Below are 19,102 nucleotides of genomic sequence, written 5' to 3' on the forward strand. Positions count from 1 at the left end.
AAATAATAGAAATATATAAAGTCTTGTATTCTATGTGGACACACTAGAGTTTAAAGGTGCGTTTTTTTTAAGAACGGTGAAGTTTATTTAATCTATTTGAAAAATAGTTTTATAAAATAATACGAGAAGAACTTGACCTGAAAATGGTAAAATGGAGAAAGATTGTAGTGTTTTTAGAAGTTTTTATAGTTCTTAAGATGTTATGAACTAATTAAATAAAGCATAAATAAATAAATTTAAAAAAAGTAATTTTTTTGCCTCAAACTGCATACGATTCAACAACAAGGTACCTCTTGAAATTCAGGCTTTGCCAACAAAAAAAGTTTAATGATTTTGTCAATCACAGGGTGTTTGAAAAGAGCTAATAGTAGCTTTTTTCAATGTATAGACATAGAGACGAAGAATATTTTTTGTAAGACAAGACAGCTTGGCATTAGATTTGTGTTTATTAATTTAAGTTTGTTGATTTGAATTGTGTTGTTGGTTTGAGTTTATTCATTTGTTAAGTTTAATTTACTAATTGTTAAATTGTATTATTTAGTTATTATTTATTGACATGTATAAGTGATTCAATGAAACCTTTGTAAACTAAACTAAATTAAAACAAAGTATATTTGCACAAAACATTAAATAAATCCACATAGTTCTATAATTACACAATAATAAAACTGTAGTTTATTTTGAAAATATACAATGTCATTCAAATAATTTCATTCAAAAGCGCCAGTATTTTTTTTATGAATGAAATTACAAAAAAAAATATTGGTTTTTGATACGTGTAACAAATATCTCGCGTCGGTTGTGGGTGTCAAATAATTCAACTAAATTCAGCTATAAATACAATTAGTCAATCGAATTTTTATTTCATATTATTTTCTAATTCAAAACGCAAATGGAAATCAAAATCTAAAAAATTAGAATCAAATCAATAATTATCATCATTTTATCTATTTCGCATCTACTAGTGCATAGGAAACTGAATCATTACGCCGACCGCAGCGTATCTTCGTTGTTTTTGGTAGAACCACCTTTTTATTCGATATTGTATGTCAAATATCCCAGGAATCGAATTTGGGACCTTAATCATGGTAAGCGAACACGCCAACCGTTACACTACGAGGCAGACTTTTCTTTACCCTTATTTACTTTTTAAGGATTTTGAATCTAGTAGCCATCGAGTCAAAAACTCTTCTCCAGGATTCTGGTTCTAGTTCTCACACAGAACTTCAAAACAATATTTAATAATGAAAATGAATATGATACATTGACTACCTTCTAGCGGTCTCTGGGTAGAGAATATACACATAATACTTGGATTTTTTTTTTTTCATAACACTTTTTCGTCGAAAATCCTTGATTGTGAATTCCTCAAAATAGCGTCCAGTTATGCAATGCTTTTGCGTTTAACTTTTATGCGGCAATGCTGAAACACGTTCATTCATTTTAATGATGAAGTGTTTTTTTTTGTAATCTTTAGGATGACATTTTCACATTGAGTTTGAAAAGTTAAACTTGTACAATGTTCAGAATATTCTGTCTTTGGCTTGAAGTAACACGATGTTACATCATCGCTTGTAAAAGAAGTTTGTAGCACAGTAGTCTTTTAAGTGTTAATAATAATGTTTTTTAAAGAAATCAATTATGTGAGAAAGTGTTGAATGATTATATTTTATTTTATTGGCTTTTAATTTTGTAATAAATACTTAATAATTGTATATACAATAAAAAAAACTTTTATTTCAATCGTTTTGGTTTAATTTTACGACAATTATGATTTGAAAATAAAAAATAAGTTTTCCTGGTGGCCAGATTAGTCTCGGGCCTCAAGAGGAAATTCCAAATTATATTCTGGTACCTATGTTTAAAACGTTTGAACATTCACAGAAATTAATTGAAATGTAGCAAAATTTACATGCTTCTATTAATAACTGTATTTCTATGTTAATTAATGAAGAAATACCAGTTTAGGAATACAGTAAAGTTAACTTAACAATCTTAGTAAAATAAATAACGTTTTGAGAATGGACTGTAAATAATTAAATAAATATCCAAATGTTTATAGACTGGCTGGATTTCACGCTTAGGGAGTTATTCTTATCTTGATTTATTGCTACAGAGAGGTAAGACATTTTCGACTAGGGAATATGGAAGTCTAGGCATTTACAGGGCTTACGACAGGTAATTGCCTGTTTAAGTGGCCAATTTATACACTGAGTAACATTCACCATTCACATTTAAAACAATCACATTTCTTCAACTCTTCAATCTGTTGGCATTTGTGAAGTTAAATGAATAAATAAATAAATAGAGCTTCGGCTCAATCAAGTTTCGACTTTTATAAATGTGAGTGAGATTCATATGGCTGAATAATTTCACCTTCTAAGCAACGCCTGAAAAAGTTCTCAATTTTCATGCTCCTTCATATACGAGTTACTTTAATCGACAATATGTGTAAAAATGTTTGTAGACAGGCTGGATTTTCTGGCAAGGGAGTTATTATTATGAGGTATTATATTAGAAAAATGCCGCTATATAAGTTATCCATCATAATAAATAAGATGGAAAAATATTTTTTGTGAAGACAGTGTGAAAGTTCAGGCATTTACAAGGCTTGTGACCTCTCATATCGTAATATTTTAACATCAACAGAATTTCGAATATTACACGGTGTATTAAGTGGCCTTTTAAACTAGCCAATGACAGGTTATAAGCTCTGAAATGTCAAGACTTCCATATTCTCATCTCCAAAATATTTTTCTTCTCTTTTGCATTAAATTTAATCTCCTCCGTTTGATTAGCTCCGTATGTTTAGATGTAATATTTAGTACTTAAAAAAAAAATACGATGAGATTCATAAATAAATTATTTATTTATTTATTTAACTTTTTGTACATAATGTTATTTGTACATTGGCGGGCTTATTGCCAAGTGGCAATTTCTTTCAATCAACCAATAAAAGAAAAGTTTTATTTTTATAGTTCAAGTACCATAAGATATTCAATAGAAAAAAAATATTAAAAAGCTAAAGATATATAAAAATAGAAATAAACGTATTTGTGTATAAATTACCTTAAATCAAAACTATTACTCAATGGGAAAAAGGAAAAAAGAGGAAAGAGGAAAGGAGGAGATACTAAGAAAGAGAAAGGAGATGTTTCTTCATACGTGATTTAAACAGAGATAATGTAGTAACATCTTTGATGGTGGATGGAAGATGATTCCAGTCGAGCCGCATGGACACTTTATGAGTTAGAGAAGAACGGGGAATTGTGGATGGGTATTAAGAGAGTGCCTTGAGAATAAGAACGAAGTGGTAAACCATGAACTGATAAGCGTTGAAATTTTTCACGCAGGTATATAGGAGCGTTAGGAATATGAAGTACTTTGAACAGAAGTGAGAGGGAGTATTAGTCTCACCGCTATTATATCTTAACAAAGAAGCTTTTGTAGCTTTAAAACCGGTAAGAAGAAAAAAACAAAGTATGTGGTTAAACACAAATTTGCTATATTATTTTTACTATAAGTTAAATTTGTTTGTTTTAAATAAATTTTATATTTGGAGCACTAACTTTGTGGTTATTCAAAATTACAAAATAAATAAAACAATTTTGTTTTTAACCACCTCCTTTTTAATTTTTCTATTCACCGGTTTCAAAGCTGTACAAGCTTCTTCATCAAGGTATGTTTTTGTTTTTGTTTTTTTTTTTTTTTTCGCACCACAACAGGCCAGGAGGCCCAATTACAGTTGTGAATTACATCACAGAACACCCAGGCTTGAGAAAAATCAGATTAATTCTTAATTGTTCTCACCGGGAATCGAACCCGGAACCTTCCATGTGTGAGTCAAGCGTCTTGACCACTACACCACGGAGGCCGCCTTAGGTATACTTAACTAATAAATTTTATCTTTTTTTATTCTATCGATATTAAATTGAAATAAAATGTAATACTAAAATTGGAAAATCATTTCAAATTAATGAAGTACGTTGAAAATCGAATAACAGCACTGAAAAAAAAAACTATTTTACTTATTAATTAAATATACAATATTCTGATTACATCTAAATGTTTATGGACAATGATGTAATGACTTATATTTACATATAAGTTACCGATCAAAAATACTTGGACACTTCCACATGTTTATTCGACCAATAAGCGTTTATGGACAAGCTATGAAAAAATGCACATAATTGAGAAAGGAACATGAAAATCTACGTAATATGAAATGCGTTATCTGGCTAATTTATACATAACAAACTGTGTAATTTTCATAATTTTACGCATGTTCGAGCTTGTTTTTCATCCGGCCATCATTGCGGCCTCCGTGGTGTAATGGTCAAGACGCTTGACTCACGTACGGAAGGTTCCGGGTTCGATTCCCGGTGAGAACACAAAAATTAAAAATGTGATTTTTATAAGCCTGGGTGCTCTGTGACGTAATTCACTACTGTAATCAGGCCTCCTGGCCTGTTGTGGTGCAAAAAAAAAAATGTAAAAAAATGTAAAAAAAAAATTCTAACATAATTGTTTAAGTCGGGTAAAACGCACGAAAAATGAGGAAATCAAACGATTTTGCTATTTTAAAACGAATATTATTTTTTTTTATTGCGTAATCATAGAATTAAGAATAGTCCAGAAGGAGCGTAGAATTATATTTGAAAACATCGGACTGTATCTAAAAATTCCTCCATTTCGCCCTACTTTTGCCGCGCACATTCGTAAAGTCACCGCGTAATGTTACACGATGGGAAAAAACATAATCATGACACAAATGTAAGGAAAAAAAAAGCAATCTGATAATTTTTCTAAAATTGTATTGTGCTCGCGGAAACATTGATGGACACAATGGAGTACATAAGTATAGGGTCATTTTATCAGGGTTATTGAATTAATGAACTTTGAACTTAAAATAAAAAAAAAAAATTTACTTTACATAAAACGGATATTTTTATATCACGTTAAATAATATTTGATGTTTTAAAGATAATTTTAGTCAAATGTCCTTTACGGTAGTGTTTAATCTGAGGTCCTACTTTTATTTGTTCTCTCATTAGATGAGCAAAGAGGTACATAAATTAACAACCCTGATAGCACTAACAAAATGTTTGTTTTGTTTTCTTCGACAATCTGACAGATGGAAAAATAATTCGATTTTAAGTAATGCATTTGATACTTTCACATACATTTGCTTATTACCGATGAAATGTGATCCCATCCTGTTTCTTTAAGATCCCAGCAGCGTTTCTATACTTTAAAACCACACTACACGGCATAGTTGAATTCAAATCGAGAGTTGCGTACTGAGCGACGTCTACAAATAAACTAATGGATTAAAATATAAAACTACTCTTTTAAGAGTATTTAAGTCGCCTTCTGTTTGATACGCGTATGCGGTTTCTGGACTATTCTTAATTCTATGGATGTAATCATAAAAAAATAAATTAAATAGAAACAATTATTTTTAAAGGTATTTCTATTAAAAAAATTACTTAAATGTTTTACATAGTTACTTTTTGACCGGCAGATTAGGCCATTTTAAAGTTAGACTAAACTTTGAAGAAAAATACTTTAAGTAACTTAAAAATCTCAAAAATACGAATTTGAAATTTGCTAATGCCTTGAATTTTCTTTCTTTACAGATGGTGGTTGACAGTCATTAATAATAAACATGTCAAATATTATCAAAGACTCCGTTTTAAAGAAGTGATCAAATATTTGTGACTAATCTGTTGTCTTAAAGTGTTGAGTGTAATTTATTAAGACGAAATTGAATTGAAATACAATTATGGAGACTTTTTACACTACTGTGACTTCGACATATATTGTGGAATTCGTCACTGTGGCCCCGTTACTCCTCTTCGGGAATTCAAGTGATGGTGATGTTTTCGCTCGCTCGAATTTCAGTGACATAGTTCCCGAAGCCATCAGTGAATCACCAGTGAGTAACAGAACCAGCAGTATGAAGAGTGTTGGAGTATTTGAATCTAAATTGATAATTCCACTCTACGTGATTATCTTTCTTCTGGCAGTGATCGGAAACTCAATGGTGGTTATAACCTTGGCACAAAACAAAAGGATGAGAACTGTCACAAACGTGTACCTGCTGAACCTGGTAAGTTATTTGTTCTGTTTTTTAATTCTGCATTTTGCATCCCTATAAATATTTATTTATTTTAACTTTTATTTAATGCTTTTATATATGGATAAATGTTTTTTATATTTTTTTACTAGCTTAGAACGGGGTAATTAACCCTATTATGATGGTCAAAGCAACTCTGTATTCATGTATTATTTTATGGAATATGATAAAAATAAATAAATAAATAAAACTTGCCTGTAGGCAATTTCTTCCTACCAACACAAACCATTTAATTTGAGAGGATCAGTGGTATATTTATTTTTTATATACGGCATTTCTGCCATTTACATGCTCGTATAACTGGTTTAAAGAGAGCTTAAAAATAAAAAAATCGAGTATGATATATTAATATACTCGTACTATAAAACATATACTCGTATATGAACGGCGGCGAACATTGGCGGCCTCCGTGGTGTAGTGGTCAAGACGCTTGACTCACACACGAAAGGTTCCGGGTTTGATTCCCGGTGAGAACACAAAAATTAAAATGTGTAATTTCTCAAGCCTGGGTGTTCTGTGATGTAATCCACCACTGTTATTGGGCCTCCTGGCCAGTTGTGGTGCAAAAAAAAAAAATTTAAAACAAAAAAATAGAAAAATATTGTAGGTATATGATAAAATTTTCAAAATTATATTTTATTTTATTTATTCGGAATTTTCACAGCTATTAAAAAGCTAGAAATATATTAACAATACTAGAGCCAATTGAAAAAATCCACTGCTGATCAAATAATACATAATACATGAGAGAAGAGTTTAAAAAATTGTATGTGGGTGACGTTTGCATTCAAGTGAACAAAGCATTGCTATCTATATATGGCGACCTCCGTGGTGTAGTGGTCAACACGCCTGACTCACATACGGAAGGTTCCGGGTTCAATTCCCGATGAGAATACAAAAAAATAAAATGTTATTTTTCTCTTGAGGCTTGCCTGGGTGTTCTGTGATGTAATTCACCACTGTTATTGGGTCCAATGGCCTGTTGTGGTGCAAAAATAAATACATATTTATATGTACATAAACTTTCATTTTTAGAAACAGAAATTGACTTAATATTTACACTATTCTATGAAGAGATTAATTGGACAACAACTAGTAAATAAAACACGCAATATAAGTGAGGAAAAAGGTGATAAAATCGTTATGACTTTGAAAATCAAAAATATGAATGAAGCCTTCCTTCATTTTGTCATTTTTTTTACTATTAGGGAAACTGCTATCCCAATTGAGAACATGAATATCAAGTATGTAGGGTGATTGAGAAAGACACGGCAACTCTTTATGATGAAAAGAAAAAAGGATGGTAAAAACTAACTCTAGGAAAAAAAATAAAGTGACCACCTGAAAGCACTTATTTAAGCACGCCTTCTTAAATAAATTATAAATATTGATAAATAATTTTTTTAAATGAATTATTGATCAATAAGTATTTTAAGAAATATTTCTTTACGATTTTTCTACATCCATCGACTTTCAAACATTCAGCATTCGCACACACTTTCAAGAATCAAGTATGTGCGAAAGCCAAGAACCTTCTGTGTATTATATTGAGCATGAATATTCAGTATTTGATCTGAGTGCAGAGTGTAAGAGGAGTCAATAATAAGTAACCATGTTGTAAGAATAGAATAGCAACATGAGAAATATGTTTAGTGAATAAAGCGGGAGCTACGCAATTTAATAAGGACCTGAAACTTTATCAAACTGTTACCTTGGCATATTGAGATTCTCGGGAACACGTAAAACTTTCGATAAAAAATGGTTGTCTCACTTTTCATACGAAGTGATTCTATATATTTTCTGTCACAGAAAGAAACACGATTTATGCGTCGAATAAACTTTACGATTGTAGTACAAAAACCTGACACTGACTACATGAAAAAATATTCAAAAACCTCTCACATTTCTTATTTAATTATTATTTAATTTACGGCTTAGTTTTTTCAATAAATTACACACTTCTTTCCTATGTATTTGTCCTATTTGATATTTTTTAATTGAATTTACATGTACATTTTCTTTAAAAAAAACATTGATTATGCTTTTTTAAATATTTAATTAATATTGCACTAGCCAATGACTTCCGTTTTCCCTTCTCAAAAATATTTTACCTTTCTTTTTTGACAAATAAATTAAGTATCTATTTCTTCTTCTCCCTCTTGGTCTAGGTCGTATAACCTGTTGTGACAGTGGGCTGACCGAGGAGGATGAAATCTAACTTGGCTGCCTTCCTGTAATCTACTGCTGCTAGGGTTGTCAGTCTTACCAATTTTTGCAAGTCATGCATCTTTCATATGGTTAACATGATCTTTCCAAAAACGTCTTCCTTTCCCCTCTTTACTATGTCAACAATACCACAAACAGACCTCATTGTCTCATTTCTGATCCGATCTCTAAGATCAAAGTTTGGTCTGTAATATCATATTTAATTATGATTTATGTAAAAAACGTAAGCGCTTTATTACCTTACAAAAACCTTTTCTTACACAAGCAGAAAATATATATAAAAAAACGCTTTTAAGAATAAAAAAAAGTAGTGAGTCTACTAAGGGAGATATGGTCATTAACATCACATGCCATGCAGATGATGCAGCCATAGTGATGATGAGAACGTATCCATCTCAGTAAGTGAACATCTGGATGCCTAAGAAATGTCATATAGTATAATAAACACATGATTATTGGAAACATATTTCGGATATTCAAAACGTGTGTCAAACCGATCATGGTGTATACAATAGAGGCGAGGATAGATAGAGAGAAAATAAAAAAGACGAAAAACCAAGTGGAAAAACTCAATAGGAAAACTAAATAGACAAACCAAATAACTGCTCTGAACGTCAGAGATGAAAGTACCAAAGGCAATCGCAGGAAAACCCCAAAGAGGCAGAATCCAGAATTTAACATCTATATTCCTTTGATTATTCGATCTGTTGACGTTTGTGAAGTTTAAAAGCTGAAAACTTTATTGTTGCGAGTAAGATTCAGATAATTGAATTATTTCACCCACATGCTAAGCAACGTCTGAAAATATTTTTATTTTTATACTTCTTGGACCCGGTGAATTTATCAACAATTCTTTGAATTTGTCCAAATATTTGTATACAAGGACTGGATTAAACCTCTTAGGAAGCCGTCAACTTCACAAACGTCAACAGATAGAAGAATCAAAAGAATCTAGGTGTTCAAATATAGGAAGAATAGTGAATAATGCACAGTGTGTCAAGTTACCACTTAAACCAGCCAATGACAAGTCATAAGCCCCGTGGATGTCTAGACTTCTATATTCTCTTCTCTAAAATGTTTTTTATCTCTGTTGTATTATGTTCATTAATTTTCAATAATTTTGTTTAAAACATCGCTAAAATTGGGTCGATTCTTATACACCACATCAAATTTAAATTCTACCCGAGGCTGTATTCCAGGGTAGGATTTCGCCTCCGCTACGAGTGTTGGCCATAATTCTCTTGTTTCCTATCCCTTCTACCCTACTCCAGTCGTCTTTAATAATCTATTCATACATTTCTTGGTCTGTTCCTGGTCCGCTTCTATTGGAGTACTTACTCGGTTAGAACTATTAATGCTCTACTCTATTATCTAGCAGTATTTCTTGGCATTCTTTGTGACTTGTCGAAGTTTTAAAGTTGAAACGCAATCTAAATATATAATGTCAAAGTTTTCACTGTTTAACATTTAATCGGTAAATATTAAAAGTAAAGAAATATGAACACCGCACTTACGGTAAAAGTCATGCAAAAAATGGAACATAATAAAATGGATTTGTCAATTGTTCGACTCATTTGAATTCACGTAGTTTCTGCCCCATCTAAAACAGAGCAAGCGAAAGCTTTTCGAAAAAAATACAATAAATAAAAGAATTCCCGTGATTCCGTTAAAAATGTACACAATCCTAAACAATCTGCCGTGGATATTTGAGAATCATTCTCAAAGGATTTACTGAATCTAAAATTCAGTCCCAGTTTGATTTCTTCCGATAGGACGTGCCAAATAAACGTAAAATACTTGATATGCCAACGACAGATGTTGACGGATGAATTTTTTGATATTCCGCCTACTAAATCACGGAAAAACGTTGACAATATTTCCTGGAAACAACTTTACTTTTAGGAAACAAAATTGTTTGATGAGAAGTTCTGAGATTTTTGGTTTTTGAGAACATGACAGGAAATGAATTAAATAATTGTTTTTCGTATTTTTAATTTAAATTACCTTGCCCCCTTAACTGACTTCAATCAATGTTTTTATCCACCTTTTGATAAAATAAAATATTTTTTTTTACGAAAGGCGTCTGCTTTGATATTTACATATAATTGACAGATCTAATTTATAAGATTCCACGCTTTTGGCCGAAATTATGCTTCAAACTATATTTAGAAAGACAACAAAGGATTATTTTGTTTAACGTTTGCGCTGTCATTCTTTTTAATTAAACTAAAATTTGAACCCTTGTACTTAAAAGTAAATTCCTTGTTATTTTCAAATCCATTAAATAAAATATATTTGTTTCAAGTATATGTTTTATGATAACATTTATTGTTTATTATATTAGGGTAAAATAGATTACCATATAAGTTGAGGTTATTTGAATTTCGGATAGTAAATAATAAATATGGTTATTAAATTACAAGTATAATATTATAAACACAAAATAACATAACGTTAATTAAGGCAAGTATCATAAAACGAAAGATATATAACTGCGCTAAACGAAAAATTAAACAGACGATGGTCCTCTAACACCTAACGATCAAAAGCGGCAACTTAAAATGTGTACCTGTTTATAAAATCCTTTTTTTTCAGAAACAAGGAGAAACGTTGAAATATTATAACACATGAAATATTAAGAGTATTTTTTTACAAATTAAATAATATGACTATCAATTTATTAAGTTTTGAGATAACTTGTTTAAGAGTACGAGAAGACACAAAAAATTAGTCAATAATGTAAGTAACTTTCATATCTGACGTTCTGAGCAGTTATTTGGTTTTTCTATTTCGTTTTTCTACTAGGTTTTTCGTATTTTTTATTTTCTCTCTTTCTATCCTCGCCTCTGTTGTATACACCATGATTTGGTCTGATATACGTTTGTGTATCCGAATTATGTTTCCAATATTCATGTGTTCATTGTACTATACGACATTTCTTAGGCATCCAGATGTTTACTAACTGAGATGGATATGTTCTTATCATCACTATAGCAGCATCATCTGATTGGCATGTGATGTTAATGACCATATCTACCTTAGTAGATTCACTCCTTTTTTTAATTCTTTAAAGCGTTTTTTTATATATATTGTTGTGCTATAAAGGTGCTAAACTTGCTTTGTTTCTTTGTTGCTCTCAATATGTGTTATTTTCTAAATGTTAATATTATTTATGTCTCGAATTGAGTTGTTGTAACTCCTGGGAATGTAACTTAAACTATTATACGTGTAAAATTCTTTGTGTTATATGATTTATAAATTAAATAATATTAATAGTAATTAATAATAGTATTCATTATTTATTTATGCTTTATTCCTTCGAAAAAGAAACCGAAAGAGTGTTTGTTTGTTTCCTTCGCGTCTCAATAGAGCAACCGATTAATATATATTTTTGCACAATGATAGCCAGCCAAAAAGATAAAGGAATAAAACAAGATACCTATTTTTCATCCCGAAATAAAAAAAATTACAATAAAAAAATATATCAATAATAAGCAGCATTATTTAAAAATAATTAGGCGGTAAGGTGGTATATAAAAAAGAATCAACTTAAAAATTAATTTTAATATTTGAAAAATTAGCTTGGCTAGTTAAGTTTGGTTTGGTTTATGTTTTAAAATATCAAAAATGTATATGCTCCCTTTAAATATAAAAATGAAAAAAACTTTTCTTGGTCGAGTGAAAGACGTCTGCTGAAAATCTGGCTTTTAGAACGTGGTTTTTAAATTGAAACTTTTTCGTTTGGACAATTTATATATTAATAATTTATATTTTAATTTTCGTTTAAATAAAAAAAATGGTGTTATAAGATTTGCGAACAGAATAACAATGCTACGTTACCATGGACGAACGGTTCATCGTATTTCTTTCATTGCGATAGTTGTAAAACCAAGTTACTTTCAATCTGGATGAAATATATGATTCTATCAAGATAGTTGTTATTGATAATTAAAATTCTTTAATGTGATTTTTGAAGTAAAATAATTTTCACGAAGATGGCGCTTTAATTTTTTTTTAACAAAAATGTGAATAATAATTATTCAATTACCTAAATAATTTCTCCCTCATACCACGTGAGCGAAGCCGGGGTTAAAAGCCTGTATTTAATGTTCTCGAAAATGTGTACATTTTGATGAAAATTTAAAGTATCTTCACCTGTAACCTGTATTTAAGCATGTTTAGAAAAACAAATTGTTTGTATATTGTATTTTTTATACTGAAAACTTAGTTTTACTTTGTAGATAAAATTACAGATAAAAGATATCTTCCCATTGTAATACGGGCCCAGGACTGGCACCTTATCTATAAGACTGATGATTTTACCTTTGTTTAACAATAACGATATAGATTTGCTGCGATTGGTGTACTAGTGCAGTATCCTATGCATCACTAGATGTTGAAAAGGAATGGTAATAATAGTTACAAAACCTGTCATTGTCATGTAATAATACATTGCGTACGTGACATTCCACATTTTTCTTTTGTTTAAAATAAAATACCTACCCTAATCTCTTCAAATATTCAAATTTAACAGTAGAAAGCAAAAACAAGGCAAAATTAGCAGCTCACAGTTGAGTCCTGGTCCCGACCCAGATGTATGGGAGCGAAGTATGGACTTGGAAAAACAGGGATGAAAGTAGGTTGAATGCTGTCGACATGCGATCTCTCAGGCAAATGCGTCGTAAAACTATGTACGAAAGATGCACAAATGTTGAGATCCGTACATTATGTAAGGCTGAGATAAGCATTATCGACAATATCAAGAAAGGAGCTCTGCGCTGCTTTGGACATGTAGAGTGAATGGACAGCGAAAAAACGGCTAAGAATATTTACAATGCGAACGTTGATGGACGCAGAAATAGAGGAAGACCGAAGAAGACATGGCATGACCAAATCCAACAAATACTTGAAAATGGACATGTTAATAAGATGTTTCAATGTAGCGGAAGCGAGATCTGTATGAAAAGATACAGTGATGTGGCATTCTATCCTCTTTACCTTACGGGGAAACGGCGTGATGTTTTGTTGTCGTTGTTGCAACTTGGCGGCCTCCGTGGTGTAGTGATCAAGACGCTTGACTCACCGACGGAAGGTTCCGGGTTCAATTCCCGGTGAGAACACAAAAAAATTAAATGTGATTTTTCTCAAGCCTGGGGGTTCTGTGATGTAATTCACCACTATTGTTATTGGGCCTCCTGGCCTGTTGTGGTGCAAAAATAAAATAATAAATAAAACAATAACTTGGGAAAATACGCCGCGTTTGACAATATGCCGCACAATCATAAATCGCACAAAAATTCCTTTGATTATGCACTAATGGCGTTGCAAAAGCGCCCATTTATTAACCATTAACAGTTCTCATAAAAAATGGACCGTGTAGCGATTGCAACAAAACACTTATTGAATTACAGGTGAAAACACAAAGCCTGAAAATATATTCAGTAAAAGTTTTTTAAAACTATTTTTGTGATAATTATTGTATCGAAAATAGCCCCTGTGATTTAAAAAATATATATTAGGAAAACGAGGTCCATGACTCGCAACTTAATGTTTGTTTCTGATGCCATTTTACATGCGTTTTGTTTTGACGTTTAGAATGTCACGCGATGGCAATTTGGGATTATATGGCACCGTTATTTGGGGTTTTATTCTAACATGCATTTATTTTTTAAGAATGCCTCGACGGTACAAAATGAAACATCTTTAAGCACGATGGACGGTGGAAGCACTGCAGCAAGCTGTAGAAACTTTGCAGAAAAAAGGCTCTATTCGCGAGATTTCTAAACGCTTTAACGTACCTGGACGCACTTTAATGCGGCGCATAAATTATATTTATTTCGAAAAAAATCTTTTTGGTCGTAAATGCTATTTCGGACAAAAAAATGAGAAAAAAATAGTTGTATACGTGCAAAAAAAATTTGTGAGAAGTGTACGCCTTAATTTTTCATCTAATTTTTCCATTTCTGCACCTAATGGTAATGGTAAAGGGCACTGCATTGGTAAACCAATCGTGGCGTATCTTGATTATTTTTGTAATATAAAGGCACAATGATCAGTCTTACGCTTCAGGTATCAGTCCAGGGACTAAGAAATATTCCAGTGTGAAAACACCTTTTAAACCATGTCGGGACTCGAATCCGAGACCTCATGCACGGTAAGCAAACGCGCTGACCATTACGCCACAAGGCCGACGTAATTTATGTTTAGTTGTGCCATAATACCCACTTGTGTGGTTATATCGCATTTCGACTAAGTTTTTCATTCTTGTATTATAAAAGATTTTAAAAATTATTTTTTACTTTTTAATGTAATGTCGTGCTTAATTAATAAACAAACTTTTTTTTGGTAGTTGACTTCTGACAATATTTATTTTTCTACGTACAAAAAATACCAATTCTTTTTTTTGTTGCCATAAAACTCCGACTTCAAACCAATTAGAAATATTCATTTATTTTGTACTTATTTTTATTTAAGAAGATTAACATGAACCGTAAAATATACAAGGAAAAATAATGAAACCCACTAAACCGCGAAACCGGCTTGTCAGCATTACTCATCGAATTGAAAAATAGTCCGGTTATGATTTTCTATCTTCTTCATTGCAGTCTCAATTCTGGGACTGGTTTGCAGCCAAGTCTTGCATCTCGTCCTTCATTGGTCTGGAAAGCCCCCACCCACTTACCCGTATCTGTTTTAACGGTCTTATGGCCTCTTTTCATATCCGCACAATGCAAAAACTTTTTTTTATATTTTTAAATCCGGTCGGGAGAACCAGAACTGTTACCACCCCTCCACCGGCCAAATCTTGTCTCCATTGGTCTCTATTATCTGCAGCCCTCTTTATCTCGACATATAAGGCGCAGTTCGAATCCTCGCATACTTGCTCCAAATACTACCGTCGAGGACGCCCTCTGTAATTTGACCCTTCTGCCAATCCCTCTATTATGTCATGCAGGTGACCCTCACAGCGTATAATGTGGCCGGTCTATTTGGCTCGCTTTTCTTAGATGGTTTCGATTGGGTGCCTCCCTTTTTCGATTCTGCTGAGAACCTCGTCATAAGTGATGTGGTCTCCACAGGAAATTACCTATTTTCTTAAAAGATATTAATTTTCGTGTTTTTTTTAGTACTCTTCGGTTAAAATTTTATTATACTTCGCAAATTTCATTTTAAGATTCATGACAATATACACTTTTGTTGTGGATTGACTTTGAATTCTGAGAAACGACATCGTCTAGACGTCCTATTATTATAAAATAAATCTAATAATATTTACCTCTAATTTAATCCAAAACGAAAAGTTTGGAATCTAATGGTTTTGGTTCTCAATTCGAATTAATAAAATTACTGCGTGAGATGAATATCAGGTTATTAAATATCGTAAGTGCAAGATAATTGATATAATATGGAAGTCTAGACATTAACAGTGCTAATGCTCTGTCATTAGCTGGTTTAAGTGGCCACTTTACATACTGTGTAACATTCACCATTCTGCCCGTGTTAAAATATTCACATTTCTTCGACTCTTCCTTCTGTCGACTTTTATTTATTTATTTTATTTTAATAACATAAACGGCAAATCTGCCTTTTACAAACATTTATAATACTAACATATTTGGCTTAATATATATATTTTTTTTAAAACATAAATTTCCTTATACTCAAGATTTATAAAAAAAAAATTAACCAAAAAATTAAACAGCGTATTCAGTAGAAAGTTTAAATAAAAAAATATTCTGTGTCACATCATACGTGCTGTTTCATACAGCTGGGCAAAGTGAACAAAAAACTGTATTTATTGTGAAACGCATGAATAAATAAATATAATTACCATTCACCTTCGTTGAAAAAGTTCAAAAGGTTTGTTCTATGGGAACAATACCCTACACTAAATATATCAGATACGTGGGAATAACTATCGCCGAGTTCATGAAGTCTATTTAATACGGCATTACAAGTATACACTGAAAATAAAATAAAAGAACTGAAACCTTTATCATGCGGGTGAGAAGCATTCCCTTCTCAAAAAATGTTTTCCCTCTCTGTTGCAACAAATTTAGACATAAATAACTTCCGAGGGAGAAAATCCGGCCACTTGGCAAATATTTGGACGTACTGAAAACATTGTTGAAAGAACTCGTCGCTTTCAATTTTACTTTTATATCGATATTTTAGAAATAAACGTGAAAAGTATGGCGATGTTTTTCTTCTGCTTCTGAAAATAAAGTTAAAAATAAAACTAGAAATTGTTCATTTTTCCGGATTTTCAGTGAAGTTTAAGAACTCAGCTTCCAGAATATTCATAAATCTGTTTCCACACATTTGGTTTGATTTCAGATTGTTACTTTATATTTTCATTTCATTTACATAAAATATATATTACAAAAAATCTTTCTTTAAGTTCTTTGCAGACCTGGGCTTTGAAGAGGAGATTTAGCAAAATGTAAACTCTCGCTTTCTACCCAGTAGCTGGGCTCTTTATAGAACTAGGCTTAGAAGGCGAGAACTATTCACGGGGACCCGTCATAATAGATCTTCACAGATTGCAGTGATGTCAGAAGCTTGAATAGCACTGACCCTTAAGAATAAGAATAAGATAATAAGAATAATATATTGATTGTTTACCTTGAAAAAAAAACACTTATATAAACGGCAATGCGTTGTGGTCCAAGTTTTGAAAACTCAACATGTAATATATCGATAGTTTGAAGAAACACTGTCTGACTTTTCTTTATCCAAACGTATTCCCGTAGTTTTTTTTCTTCTTGTTCCGGTTAATTATTGCTTTGCTTATGCATACAAACCTTTTTTTCTTAGTATGTATATTTTGTACAATAGTTATTTTTCACGGGCCTTGGTCCATTCCTTCATTATTTTTTTCATTTTTATAACTAAGGTCTAAATAAAGTCAATGCGTTTTTCCGCAGGGCTTCATTTTTTAAAACTCCCTCTGGGTTTTCAAAAAATTAACCGTATTGTGTGCACATTAGTTCGCAGTTTAACCTCTCGGCGTCAAAAATAGGAGAATCGTGTTATATATGGAAGAGATCCTGAAAGATGAGTCCATCACAAGGTCAGCAATCGTGGTCTCGTTTTTTAAATCCATGAAGATATTTTCGGAAAGCACCATGACCTGAAAGAATTTAAATTAGCTCGTAAGTCTGCTCAAAAGTATCCAATATCTCGGCATCCTTTAATTTTTTAAAAAACAATTTCGTTATTTTGCCTGGATCGCTTTTGTTACAAGCATTGTATTATTTTTCTTGCATGACATGGAAATACGGTTATAGGTAGGGAGAGTTCTCATTTTAAAAGCTTTTTTAGGCTGTATTTTCTGCCTAAATTATGGCGCCAGAGCAATGATTTTTTCATTATCATCATACCTTTTCCGCACCTAATGGCACTGTATTGGTGCACCAATCGTAGCGTATCTTAATATATTTTTGTTACATGAAGGTAAGATGACCAGTCTTACGCTTCAGGTACCAGTTCAGGGACTATGAAATATTCTGGAGTGAAAACACTCTTTCAAATAAATATTTAAAATCAACCATATCGGGAATCGAACCCGAGTCCTCTAGCATGGAGGGCAAACGCGCTGACTATTACACCACGAGGTCGAATGTTTTTTTACACTATAGATATTTAGTATCGGCATGTTCCAACTGTTTTTTGTATGAACTGTTTCTTATGTCAGTTTATCCGCCATTTTCGGACGTACGGAAAATAAAAATGATAAATATCTTTTTTTAAAAACGAATAATGCTGTGACACAGAAAATTTCATTTTAATACTCTTTCAGAAAAAAATAAATCATTAGTTTAGTTTTCAGCTAAACATAATCAGTCCGACGCGGAGTTGTCTTTTTCGCACAGTATCAGAAAGGTATCTGCAAGAGAGTGACATCAAAACTATGTTTAAATACCTATTCATTAAACTGTAGAAAAAAATGACATTATGAGTATTTAGAAAACTGTTTCATAATGTTTCGAGGTTTTTGGGAAATTTTTGAGGTTGCCATATGGTATTGCTCTGTTCTCTCTACCACACGGTAAACAACACTGTTCAAAAATCTTGCTACATGTTTGCGCGATGGTACGCGGGAGTCGGGAGCGGAAAGGCATGTAAAATGTGAAATCCGTTTTTTTGTGGCTATGGCTGGAAATTTTCGCCCAAATAGCAAAAAGTGCATCTGCTGACTGACCAATATATCAAAGATTATCAAACTGTAAAGCGATGATTTGTGATGTTTTCTGTTTGCACGGGGGGAAGCAAAACAAATGTAAATTATTATTGAAAGAATTCGGCAGAAAATAATTTTTATAATTTTTATACATCCTTAACATTGTGAGATAGGTTTGCAAAAAGAAAATCAATTAAAAAATTAACAAAAACTGTATGAGGGTCCCTAGAGACTCCCTTAAGGCCCGGAAGGGTTAAAACTAGCTAAAGATAAGACATGAAAAGGCCTAGACTTCCGCATTTTTTATTTTTCAAATAAAATATTTATTCACCCTTACGGATAATTACATTCACTTTACAAAAATAATGTATTTTTTTTATTCATACTTTTTGTTAATAATAATATTTTTTACACCTTTTGAAGATTGTTAGAGTCTTTTTTTAAGTTTTGTCTGGTAGTTTATTGTATGATTTCAGTCCCTGATTGATTAGTCTCAATTGTCCTTGTCTCGTTTTGGAATGTTGTATGTGATATTGTTCTGATATTCTTGT

At 31.8% G+C, this 19,102-nt stretch overlaps 1 protein-coding gene across 1 annotated transcript in view; it reads left to right on the forward strand.

Moving 5' to 3' along the window:
- Window positions 1-5,641: 5,641 nt before the first annotated feature.
- Window positions 5,642-19,102, forward strand: part of LOC148274531 (cholecystokinin receptor-like) — a gene marked incomplete at its 3' end in the record, with an annotated part of 82,237 nt that continues 68,776 nt past the window's right edge. The window contains exon 1 of the mRNA XM_088236975.1: window positions 5,642-6,115. Within this exon, the coding sequence (XP_088093101.1) occupies window positions 5,789-6,115 (327 nt within the window). The remainder of the gene's footprint in view (window positions 6,116-19,102) is intronic.

This window comes from Micrasema longulum, unplaced genomic scaffold (assembly GCF_059751315.1).
Source record: "Micrasema longulum isolate JH-2025_06_02 unplaced genomic scaffold, ASM5975131v1 h1tg001629l, whole genome shotgun sequence".
Lineage (NCBI taxonomy): Eukaryota > Metazoa > Arthropoda > Insecta > Trichoptera > Brachycentridae > Micrasema > Micrasema longulum.